The 12101-nt window shown below is 47.8% G+C and overlaps 1 protein-coding gene across 3 annotated transcripts in view; it reads right to left on the minus strand.

Annotated features, from left to right (window-relative positions):
• The window catches only part of ETV6 (ETS variant transcription factor 6), a 101598-nt gene that overhangs the window by 11611 nt on the left and 77886 nt on the right, over positions 1 to 12101 (minus strand). For all 3 annotated transcript variants that reach the window (XM_083365884.1, XM_083365883.1, XM_083365882.1), the window contains exon 5: positions 6619 to 7164. In XM_083365884.1, coding sequence (XP_083222010.1) covers positions 6619 to 7164 — 546 coding nt within the window. The remainder of the gene's footprint in view (positions 1 to 6618; positions 7165 to 12101) is intronic.

The following is a 12101-nucleotide window of genomic DNA, read 5'->3' on the forward strand; positions in this document are numbered from 1 at the left end:
AATGACATGGTGATCACTGGCTACTGCCATAATATTCCAGGATTCAACCAGCTCTTCTTTCTAAGAAGTTGTGGCATCAGAATGGAAGTATAGATTAGCAGAGTCATGCACCATAAACGTAATACGAATTTAGCAGTTTTCCACATGCCTGTATCTAACACTTGCAGTTCAGCATTTCCATAAAAATATTAAAAGCACAGCTTCGGACCGCCCCCGATCTGCGTTCATTTCGCCGGGACCTGAAAACCTGGTTTTTTGATCTATCAGGCCTGGACTGAAGGGGTTTTAGCTTTTAATATTGTTTTAATTGTTGGGCTTAATTAATTTAATCTATTTTAATTTTATACTATTTTTATATTGTATTTTATGTTGCCCTCTAAACCGCCCTGAGTCCTTCGGGAATAGGGCGGTATAAAAATTTAATTAATTAATTAATTAATTCTGGAGGTATTACACTCTTGATAGTCGGACTGAATTTTTATCCTAATATATATTCCAAAAAGGCCAATAAATTATCTAGATCAGATCAGCAGGCTGGCTAGGGAATTCTGAGAACTGAAGGCCGTATCTCTTAAAGTTGCCAGATTTGAGGAACGCTGTCCTACCATACTATTTAGCGGTAGAAATAAATGCAGGGACTCTGGAAGAATGCTTCCTTTTTCTTTCCTGTTCTTTTCCTAAATCTTCTTTCCCAAGCTATTTTTATATTTTTCCTTCACTGTGAAGAGAAATGGCAGTTTGCGTGTGTTGTTACGTGTTAAAAGAACAACAAAAAACCCAACCCAACAAAAAGCAGACGGAGAAGCAAGAACTGTGTTTCCTTCCCTTTTCCTGTTGCCAATTCCGGTCCAGTTCCGCCCTCTCCCGCTTACGGTTACGCTCAACGGAAAACAGAACTTCTCCACACAAACCTCTCCGGAGGGTTTTACAAAAGAGAATAAAAGACGAAAATTAACTTTAGTTCTGCTCTCCCGCGGTCCTTTCAGGGCAAACTGTTCTGTACCAGCCTGCTACCGGCCCTGCAGCAAAAGCAGGGACGACCCCTTTACAAACGGCAAGAGGCTGGAATAAAGCCTGCCAAATTTATTCACATAAAACAAGAGCAAGACAAGACACCAACCATAAAACACGAGCTAAGACGCAGGAACAATCCAAGCGGTTGCCTTCAGCAAACCAGCCCTCCCACACATTCCCCTTTTATACAGTTCAGGGCGTGGCCTCTCTCTGCCTCCTTCCGAGGTGCCCCACTTGGCAGCAAATCCTGGAATCGCAGGGAATCCTTTTTCCAATGGGGAGAAAAAGAGCAAGAAGAAAAATGATGAACACAAAAACTCTTTTATTAGCCAGCCACGTAACAAGGCTAAGAAAACAAGCAGCAGATCAGAGGATGGCTCCCCGTGGAGATTGCAGCTAGTCCTCGACTTATGACAGAACCGAGCGCAAATTTACCACTGCGAAGTGAAGCGGTTGTGAAGTTAACTGAACCACGCGATCGCTAAGAGAATCTGTCTTTCCCCCCGTTGACTTTGCTTGTCGGAAGATCACAAAATGCCGTCGCTTCACCCCGGGACACTGCGGCAGTCGTCAACACGAGTCAGCGGCCAAGCGTCTGAATTCTGATCATGTGACCCTGGGGATGCCGCAACGGTCCTAAGTGTGAAAAATGGTCGCGAGCCACTTTTTTCAGCATCGTGTAACTTCGAACGGCCGCTAAATGAACGGTTGTAAGTCGAGGACTGCCTGCAAAGACTTTCCCCAACTTCTACTTATCCCCCCTGTGCAACTGAAGAGCCCCCTGTTAACGAACGGCCCGCCTTCCTCTGTTCCGGTCAAGGAGCTCGGACCCTAGGAAATTAAACAAAATGGAGTCTGGGGTCACTCTTCCATCCCTGAGTGTCCCCTTGCATCTCTCCTATGGAACTAGCTGACTTCCCCATTTCAAAGTCTGAACACACCCACCCACCCACCCACCCACCGCTTCATTAGCAGGAAAAAGGAGAAGAGCTATTTTGACTATCGGAGAAGCTTGCCAACAGCTAATTCTGCCACCTGCTTCTGCACTTATCCGCTCTAACTAAGAGAGACAATTTGTCATTCTGAACGCAAAGGTCCCTCAGGATAATACAAGTTCCCCGGTGAGCAGGGTTTGTGATTGCGTGACCGCTTCACTGTGCATGCCACAAGTGCTAGAGGCTCAAGAACGCCCTAATCGCTTTGGCTCAACGAAGCTTGGAAACAACAGTTAACATTTTGATTTGGGGAAAAATCAAACTGGATTTCAAAAAGTGCCTTTAGGTTTGGCTGTTTCTGCCGCCTTTCGAGGCCAAAGCACCACGTTGGTGGTGTAAACTTGGATTTGAGGGCCCCTAGATCAGAAAAGGATCAAATAAGGAAGCCTCGGCTTCAGTCCCCAAATATCTCTCTTCCCAGCCACCTGGCTTAGTTGCTGGCTATCGGCCATCCTCTGGTTTGCCATATTAAAATAGAGCTGCCGTATCTGGGCTGAACAAATTTGGGTGACCACTAGATGGCAGCAAAGAGTAGGGGCTTTCTCTATCTCCATCTAGTGGTTGCTTATTTTTATTTTTTTCAGCCTGATGCAAAAACCCTGAGGAATCTATCAACAGACTGCTACTCCAATAGACATTGCTACTATGCAAACGACATAGACTATGGTCTCTCCATTTTGCTCACCTGGCTCCTTTGCACCTTGACGTCTTTGAAACCATCCAACCGTTGTCAGTGGTGCTACCCGCCATGGTGAGCGTATCTGAAACTTTCTTAAGGATTGGGCCTAAATCCAAAAACAATGGATAGCCAGTTTGGTCAAGTGGTTAAGGCACCACGCATGAAAGCAGGAGACCACGAGTTCAAGCCCCATCCTAGGGATGAAAGCCAGCTGGGTGACTTTGAGCCAGTCCCGCTATTTCAGCCTGGCACACCTCACAGGGATGTTGTTGTGTGGAACATAGGGGGAGGAAGGTGCGTTGGGTACGTTTGCTGCCTTGAGTTATTTGTAAAACTAATACAGGTAAGTCCTCAACCTTACAAGAGTTTGTTTGTTCAAAGTTACAATGACACCGAAAAAAGTGACTTAGACCATTTTTCACACTTACGACCATTGCGACATCCTCATGGTCACGTGATTAAAATCCAGACGCTTGGCAACTGACTCATATTTACGACGGTCGCAGTGTCCCGGAGTTGTGTGTGAACACCTTTTGCGACCTTCTGACAAGCAAAGTCAACGGGGAAGCCAGATTCACTTAACAACCGGATTACTAACTTAGCAACTGCAGTGTTTCAACTTAACAACTGTGGCAAGAAAGGTCGTAAAATGGGACAAAACTCACTTAATAAATGTTTCACTCAATTGTGGTTGTAAGTCAAGGACTGCCTAAAAAGGCAGGACACAAATAAATCAATAGATTGTGATGAATGGACAGCAGTCGCTCCATTTGCCCAGCTGCTCTCACACGCACACACACAGGCACACCCCCACAGCCTCCTCTGCATCAGATCTAAGCCTTCTGAGAGCCTTGCGGATCCTGTGCAAGGCTGAAGGGCCAAAGCCATCCTCTGATGCAGAAGCGCAGCTCCCAATGTAGGTTTGGCAATCAAGCCAGCTTCTAAACTGGCCTGTCCTGGAACCAGAGACTATTTTCCAGGGAGCGTCTCCAATATACACACGGCCCATTCCTGCCTATCCAGGTTCGCCGGAGCAGGTACCGGTTTCCTGGAGGCCTCTGAGTAAGTGCAGGAAGGAGCTCTCCGTTGCAAGGTCTAATTTTAATCAAAGGCGATGAAAGTTAAGAGTTGACTTTGTTTTTGTAAGGCTAATTTAATTCGTTTGTTGGGCAAACTGGGAGTTAAAATTACATTAAAAGGGCTTTTCTCCTTCTTGCAAGGAGTAGCAAGTTTTATGAAACTGAAAAATACGCCACACTTCCTTCAATTATTCAAATAAAGAGACCCTCTGAAATGCAGGGTTTCCCAACTTTAAGACCCACGGACTTCAACTCCCAGAATCCCCCAGTCCAACATGGCGGCTGGCTGCGGAATGGATTCCTCGCTCCAATTCGTTTAGAGACAGAGCTTCCCTCTTCCCTTGCTCTTTTCTGAACTGACCTCATCATGCTGATTAATTAAAAATAATTAATGGGGAAAGTAAAGATGGGGGCCACATTTCCGGGGTACCTGGGAGGGGGGGGGAGAGGGGGTCTTGAAAAAGACAAGGTGGCAGCCATGCTCAAATGAACTTCCCCCTTTTTTTCAACGTGCGGTGGGGTTTCAACTGTGCTGGACCTTTTTGACCCCCCCCCCATCTCCACCGTCACAGATCTGAGAATGGCGTCTGCGGAGGCGCAAAGGGGAAGGTGCAGCTACGGAGGAAGCCTCGCGCTCTGCCTATTTCTGCAGGCAGAAGAGGTCTTCTCCATTTCTGCCGAAGCGAGGAGGAGGCCACACAACGCCATGTCCCCAGCTGCTTTCCCTTCACAAGCTGCGTGGAGAATGTGACAATTAACCTGAAACTGGTCTAACTGGAGGAACAAGCCTGTCTCCAGAAGCCCCCCCCCCGGGCCCTTTTTCAAAAGCCCCCCCCCCTCCTTTGGCGCTGAGAGTCATCTTCTCATCAGGAAGTCAACCCTGCACGGAATCTGCCCTGGGACCGGTTTATATCTCAAGGTCTAACGGCCTTTCACCGTTGACCGAGTAGTCTCCAAAGGGCTTACGGGCTAATTCGCTGTGTCGAATTCACCTAAAAAAATAAATAAATCAAATTGAGGGGAACTCAGATTTTTGCAGTGACTCCTGACGTAAAAACCTTCTCGTGGGCTTTGGGGTTTTGCACCCCGCCAGTTGCTTTGCTTCAAAATTCCACTCATGTCTGCCATCTTTCTTCTGATCAGAGAGAGGTGCTGGGAGTGGTCACAAGAAGTCGTCGCCAAACTGGTCCGGAGGGCTCAGATGCTGGGTTGTCAGTGGGGACAAGTGACACAAGTCAAGATGGGGGTTGCCACCACCTGACGGAAGCCCTGAGCCATGTTGACCTGGGTCCTTTCTCACGAAAAAGCTGGCTCCCGGCTTTTCCGTAAAGCTCAAAGGAAGCACCAACCTGAAGTCCAGTTGGGGTCCCGCTGGTGAGATGGCCTGCTGAGTTGTAGTGGACGGAAGGGGGAGGCTGCCCAGGTCTTGAGAGCGACAGGCTGATACCCCTGTACCCCTTCCTTCTCCCTTGGGGCAGGGAGTTCGCAAGAAAGCAGGCACAGCGGCTTCAAACCATCCTGGGTTAAATCCACCCCTCCCTAGCCTAGTGGGCTGTTTCTCAACACGTAGATTTCAACTCCCAGAATTCCCCAGCCAGCCCTGCCCCAACGTCTACGCTACCCAGCCTTCCTTGCTATACTGGGCAAACAGCTCTCTTTATCATCTGGACTGTGAGCCAGCTCTCCCCCCCCCCAAGCTTCTCTGCTCCCCGAATTGTTTGCAGGCCAGATGATCGTAATAAAGAGTCGTGAAAGTGTGTGAATGAGTGTCTGAGATTGCTGGCTTGTTTTTCACTTCCACTCTAGGCCTGTCACATCTATTGCAAATGCCCGTGGACCATATTACTACTTCTAATTTGCATACTGAACTTTGGAAATTGTGGTTGTTTTAGAGAAAGGAGTCGCCAAAGCGCTAATTTAAAGGCTGCAGATAAAATTAAAGGCTTTCCCTGTTTTAGCAGAACGGCGCAACTTAGAAGCTACGTGAAATTGGATGGAAGACGCTGAAATCCATCTTACAATTCTTGTATTCGACCCTACTGAGAATGACAACCCTTAATTTTTCCAAGTTGCTCTGTTTCTCCTTCTCCTTTCCCTACTCACAGTGGGAGATTTATTCCTCTTACACCACAGCACTTTTATCAGTCACAAAATAAATGCTTTTTTAAGAAATGTTACGAATGAAAAAACTGATTGAGAAAGATTAACAAGAAGGTGAAGGCTATTTATTCTGTCAGAAAATTTGCTCCCAATTTTATTAAAATAAGTTTTCTAAAACTACGGCTGGCCAAAATAAACAAACTATTTTTTCTTCTTAAAAGAAGTATAAATATATTCTCTTTCTGAGAGGGATCGGAAGTTGTAGGGAAGGAGTCAAAGCCAGATTCGCTTAACGACCACGACATTCACTTAACAACTGCGCTGAAACGCTAAATGACCACGCCAAAAATGGCTACAAAATTGGGTGACATTCACTTAACAACCACTTTGCTTAGCAATGGCAATGTGAGTCCCAACTGTGTCTGTTAGTTGTGGTGTGGGTAGCGTGTCCCTGCCTTCCCTATTCCCTTGCATAATCCTGTGGCTCATTCTGCATTTTAAGGAGAAATCTGGGACACAGAAGTATCTAGCCACGGCACAGAAGCGTGCAAATGCCTGTTAGTGGAAGCTATGTGGTCTATTCTAAACTAAAGCAGAACTATGGTTCCTTTATGAGCTGTGGACTTCAACTCCCAGAATTCCTGGTTGGCTCAGGAATTCTGGGAGTTGAAGTCCACAAGTCATGAAGGGGCCACAGTTCCCCACCCCTGTTCTAAAAGGACAACGGTGATTGGGAATACATGGTACTGACCTGCGATTCTCCCAATTGGCATTGCGTGCTCTTCAGGGGGCGAGACGGACACCATGATGTGGTTCATGAATGCTAACTCTTCACGGTGGGACAAGTTGATGGGCTTCACCTCCCTGTGCAGCCCATCTTCAGACAACCTCGAAGCCTTGAAGTCAACAGAGTGCCGGGGATTCAGTATCAAAGGGTGCATTATTGGACTGGGCATCAGCTGGATGACCCTGGTGTTTTCCTGGCGAGGGCTGGAAGGCTTCTGAGGCACTTCCGAGGGGGTTGGGCAATGGTTGCTCTCAGCCGGAGAAACCGAGAGAGGGTAAGACTCGTGGTGATTGTTCTCCTGGTGTTGCCGAGTGCCCAAGAGCCGGTCAGCCGGCGAGAGGCGACGAATAGTGTTCTCCAGGGGGGACTTCAAGGACCGCTGCTCAGACTCTGGTGAAGGCCTGTGATTGGCGCTGAGGGGGGATCTGGAGCGGTGTAAGAGTTCAATGGTAGGTGGATTGTGATGGACCACATCTGCTGAGTGTCTCGAAGCTCTTGAGATAAAGTTGTCTGTGAAACAAACAAATAAAGAGAAGGGGGGGGGGGAAATCAGAAGCTATCAAATTGGCCAATAAAACTATATCCACCCCTGCAGCCGGCATGCAGCCTGTAGGGCTGAGTTGAAATAATTAAATAAAACGAAATTTAACTTAAGTAACAGCAATCCCAATATTGATCTCTGGTGTGGGAAAAAGTCTGGGATAGAATCACGCTTGCTGCCAGCCTGCATGTGAAAGTCTGAATGAATCAGCCATCGACAAACCCCTAGAGATAAACTACATTTACATACCAGCCAAAAAAATAAAATAAAATAAAATAAAAAACCTAGGGCGGAAACAAAAAGACTAGAATATATCCACTCCAGCAGCCCACACTCAGGTAAGCAGGGATTAATACTAGACAAAAAGTCAAGCTGAAAGTAATACTCTAATCAAGGAACTATCAAGGCAGGGCAAGCTACCGCCTATAAACAGGCAGCAAAGCCCCAGAGTCACTCAGGGTGGGGGCTGTTACCAAGTTGGGTAATGAAACATCTGCAAGCAACCAAGTTCACAGTTCAACCCTGAGCCGCAGATACAATCTTTTCAACTTGGAAAGTCCTGACTATAATCTCAGTCAACAAGGCACTTGGGAAGCCTTAAGATCTATTATCCAAATGCAGGCAGGGAAACAGGTCGAAGCAGGTATGAACTATATTAGCATATAAGGGTTGATCGCATTTTCATCCACTGCTTTCCAGCAAACGCTTTCCTAAACGCCTTTTGTGGTCCCAATGGAGTATCGGGAATGGATTTTATTATTGCACTTTATGCACAAAAACGGAAAGACTCTGAAATACCCACAGCGGAGGAATGGTTGATGAAGGTGACGGAATTTGCAAAATTGACTTGTTTAATTAGAGAAAAGACAATAATAATGTTTGTTAGTGACTGGAAACCCTTTGTGGACTCTTTTTGGGTAGATTATGGAGAGGAGAGTAATAGTGTAATCTTAAAGGGAGAGGATAAAATTGAAATGCATTTATTGCTACTGAAAGGAAGATTGGAAATAATTTCTTTATCTTTTATCTTTCTCCCCTCCCCCCCCCCCCGCTTTCTCTACTTCTCCCCACTTTCTTTTTACTTTATTTCCTTTTTACTTTCGGCGATTTTGTTCTGTAAAACTTTCTTAAGTAAGAATCAATCGAAATGTATATATTTTATCACCCTGTCAAACGCCAGGCTTTGTGGGTTACGGTGATATACCGCCTGTTCAGCTTCAAGACGACCTACTCAAGGAGGCGACAACACCCCCCAGTAGGAGATGTGGAAAAACTGGGAAAAGACCCCATGTGGGGGGGGGGAAATTGAACTCTTTTAGGCAGGCCTTTATTGCACCCATGTAAATGTTTGAATTTAGTGGAACGGTAATTACTTCCAGCCCGTTTGTGACTCCCTAAACCTGCCCCTTTCTGCTTTTCCCTCTTACTCCCCCTGGCTTGCACTGTTTGAAGGATTTACAAAGCCCCAAGCAGCATTTCAGGTCCCTTTCCCCCCCACCCCTTGCAATCCCAGGAGGTCCTTTCCCCGAAGACCCCGGGGGTCACATCCGGCTCGGATTCCTCCAGCGCCCCACGCTGACCTTCGCCTGACTCCGGCCCCCTCAGACGCTCCTCCTGTCCAAAGACGGCACCCACCCGTTTCCTGGCTGAAGCCGGAGAGGAAACGGGCCCCGGTGTGGACTTTATGATTCACACAGCCAAAGTCATAAACAAGAAAAGTCTCTCTTTGTTTCGCTATTTAGGTCAGTCTTCCCCAAACGGGCACAAGGAAGTGAAAGCCGACTGCCGAGCCGTGCCCTGGTCTGCGGCAACGGAGGAATGCTCGGAGAGGGGAGGCAGCCAGGGAGCGTGGCGGCATTTCAGGCCCGGCTGTGCCACCAGGCCGAGGCGGTTTGTGGGGAGCAGAGCCAATCCAGGCTGCTGAAAAACCGGCGTCTGGATTCTGACCTTGCATTAGCATCTAAATAAGATCTAAACCCTGGCAACTTTCAGACCTGTGGACGTCAACTCCCAGAATTCCCCAGCTGGCTGAGGAATTCTGGGAGTTGACGTCCACAGGTCTAAAAGTTGCCGAATTTGAAAAACACTGAGTTAGAACATTAATCATTCCTAATTATTAATGCTGCCAAATCCTAATTTGGGGGTTAATTTTTAAGGGGGGGGAAAGAATAAAAATCCACGCGAGTTCAGTCAAGGTTTGTGTCTGACACTGCCATGCGTACCTCAAATAAAAAACAGAGTTGTAATTCTGTGCTTTGCAAACTCCATCTCCACCCCCCCTTTTTTTTTGCATGCCCATCCACCACAGCCAGGATAACCAAGAGAGCAGGATAACTCAGCTCCCAGAAGCCCCACCTCTTTCTGAAACGGTCAGAAGGATTGAACTGTTGGTTCAATCAGAATAGAGCTGGAAGGGACCTTGGAGGTCTTCTAGTCCAGCCCCCTGCTCAAGCAGAAGAGCCTCTACCATTCCACACAAATGGCTGTCCAACCTCCAGTAATGAAGCACCTTCTGAAGGCAAAGCTGTTCCACTGGTTAATTTATTTTGATCCCATTTATATCCCGCCCTTCTCCGAAGACTCAGGGCGGCTTACAATTTAAGCACAAATCAATTGTCCTCACTGCCAGGAAGTTTCTCCTTAGTTCCAGGTTGCTTCTCTCTTTGATCTGTTTCCAACCGTGGTTTCTCGTCCTGCCCTCTGGTGCTTTGGAGAGTAACTGACCGGAAGCAGGAGATCACACAGACCGAAAGTCCAGCTCAGGAGATCACACAGATGTGCGACCGGCAACGGTTGGGTGAGTTGCATTCTTAAATTTCAAATGCCAGGATCCTGTTTTTGAAGGACATTAGCCTTGGAGCACAGACTGTACCCGGAAAGCAGTTTAGGAGGGATGTTCAACTTAAAACCGGTGGCCAGCAGATACCGCGTTGCAGAGTAATTGGTACAGCCGACCTCAGGACTTAAGGCGAACTCTTGTGCGTGACGAGAGCCCTTCTCTTGCCTGCCTGCCCATTGGGAACAAGCTGGCGGGTACAGGCGGCCAAATGAAAGCAAGCAAGTCCAAGGAACCGTTCTGCCCAAAGGGGACACGGGACTCTACTCAGCTCTTCCAGTTCCTCCACCTGGATGCAAGTCAAAAGACCTCAGGAGAGATGGAATTGTCCATCTCTGAACATTTCGTAGACAGGGCTTCTCTCCCAGCCCAGTTATCAGAATAAGCTTGGCCACTTCCTGACACTTAGAACAATTGGCCAGTGGAACCACCTGCCTCCAGAAGCGGTGAATGCTCCAACACAGGAAGTTCTTAAGAAGAGACTGGACAGCCACTTGTCTGAAATGGTGGAGGGTTTCCTGCCTGAGCAGGGGGCTGGACTAGATGACCTCCAAGGTCCCTTCCAACTTTACTTTACTACTACTACTATTACACTTTCTCCAAGCCATATTAAAAGGCCTAACTTTTGTGAGAGGCAGCTGCCTCCATTGGATACACCGTGCTAAAATGACGCAGGACGAAGGAAGCCGCGACAGACAAAAGCTTCTGCCTTTTAGTAATGTGTGAATTGGGGGTGGGTGGGAAAAAGAAGTTCTACCAGCCCCCTCCCAATTTTTGGCTACCGGCTGATCCAGCTTTCCTTCTGTAACGTCCTCACTGACTAGGAGAATCTGTGGCTGCAAGTAAATCCGCCATTCCAACGAAAGGCCCTTCCTCAGCCTTTCGTCTCTACTACAGGAGGCCCTCAAAAGTGCAAAGGTGCCGCTTAATGGCAGGAGCTGGAAAAGAAAGAAGGGCCATGGTGCCTTCAGATGACTGGGGCGTGTGTATGTGTGTGTGTGTGTGTGTAAAGCAGCCAACAGAGCGGTGTTTCTGGGCCACAAACGGTGTTTCTGGGCTCTGCTAATCTTCCAAGGGCAAGATGGCCGGCAGAGACATCCAGGGCAGGAGGCAAGTTGTGCTTCTGAAGTCCCCCTCCTTTCTAGCCACCCGTCCAGCGCAAGGATAAACCAGGGTTTATTTGGGATTGAACTCCCCACCGGCAAGGTTGCCTGAAAAAGGATGAGAGCATTCAGAGCTACCTAACTCCCTGCCACTTGAACCAAAGCCGCGGCCTCCGTACTGTCAGGCGCATGAAACCAGGTCGACTGGTGAAGCCTCCAAGTCAGTGGCTTTAGTGCAGCGTGGCTGGCTGAGGAATTCTGGGAGTTGAAGTCCACAAGTCATCAAAGGGCCGAGTTTGAAGACCCCTGCTTTAGTCTGTTTTTCCTACAATTCAAAAAATCCCCCCAGACTGTTTTCCTTCCCCTGGGAACGGACAGATAAGGCTTCAAGGAATTTAGGCAGGGGTCAGCCCTATGTCTCTTGTGGCTGCTCCCCAAGGACTCATTTGACACCCCCCCTTTCTACCTTTCGAAAGCACATAAAAATGCAAGTAGAAAAACAGGGACCACTCCGGTGGGAAGGTAACAGCGTTCCATGCGCCTTTGGCATCTAGTCATGCCAGCCACAGGACCACGGAGACGTCCTCGGACAAGCGCTGGCTCTTCGGCTTTGAAACGGAGATGAGCACCGGCCCCTAGAGTCGGAAACGACTAGCACACATGTGCGGGGGAACCTTTACCTTTACCTTTCTACCTGGCTGAGGGTTTCCCAACATTGCCAGGCCCTGGTTCTTTAAAAACTCAATGGGCCCGCGTGTTTCTCATCCAACACAAGACTCTGCCCTTTTATATTTAGGCATGCCAATGCCCCAGACACAAACCTTGACTGAACTCTCGTCAATTTTTATTAATTTTTCCCCCATAAAAGTTAACCAAAAATTTCAGGAATCGACAGCCCTCCTCCACCTGTCCCCTACCCCCGCCAAGCAGCTGGGAATCATTAATGTTCTAACTGGGTGTTTTTCGA

The sequence above is a fragment of the Vipera ursinii genome, assembly GCF_947247035.1.
Source record: "Vipera ursinii genome assembly, chromosome: 6".
Lineage (NCBI taxonomy): Eukaryota > Metazoa > Chordata > Lepidosauria > Squamata > Viperidae > Vipera > Vipera ursinii.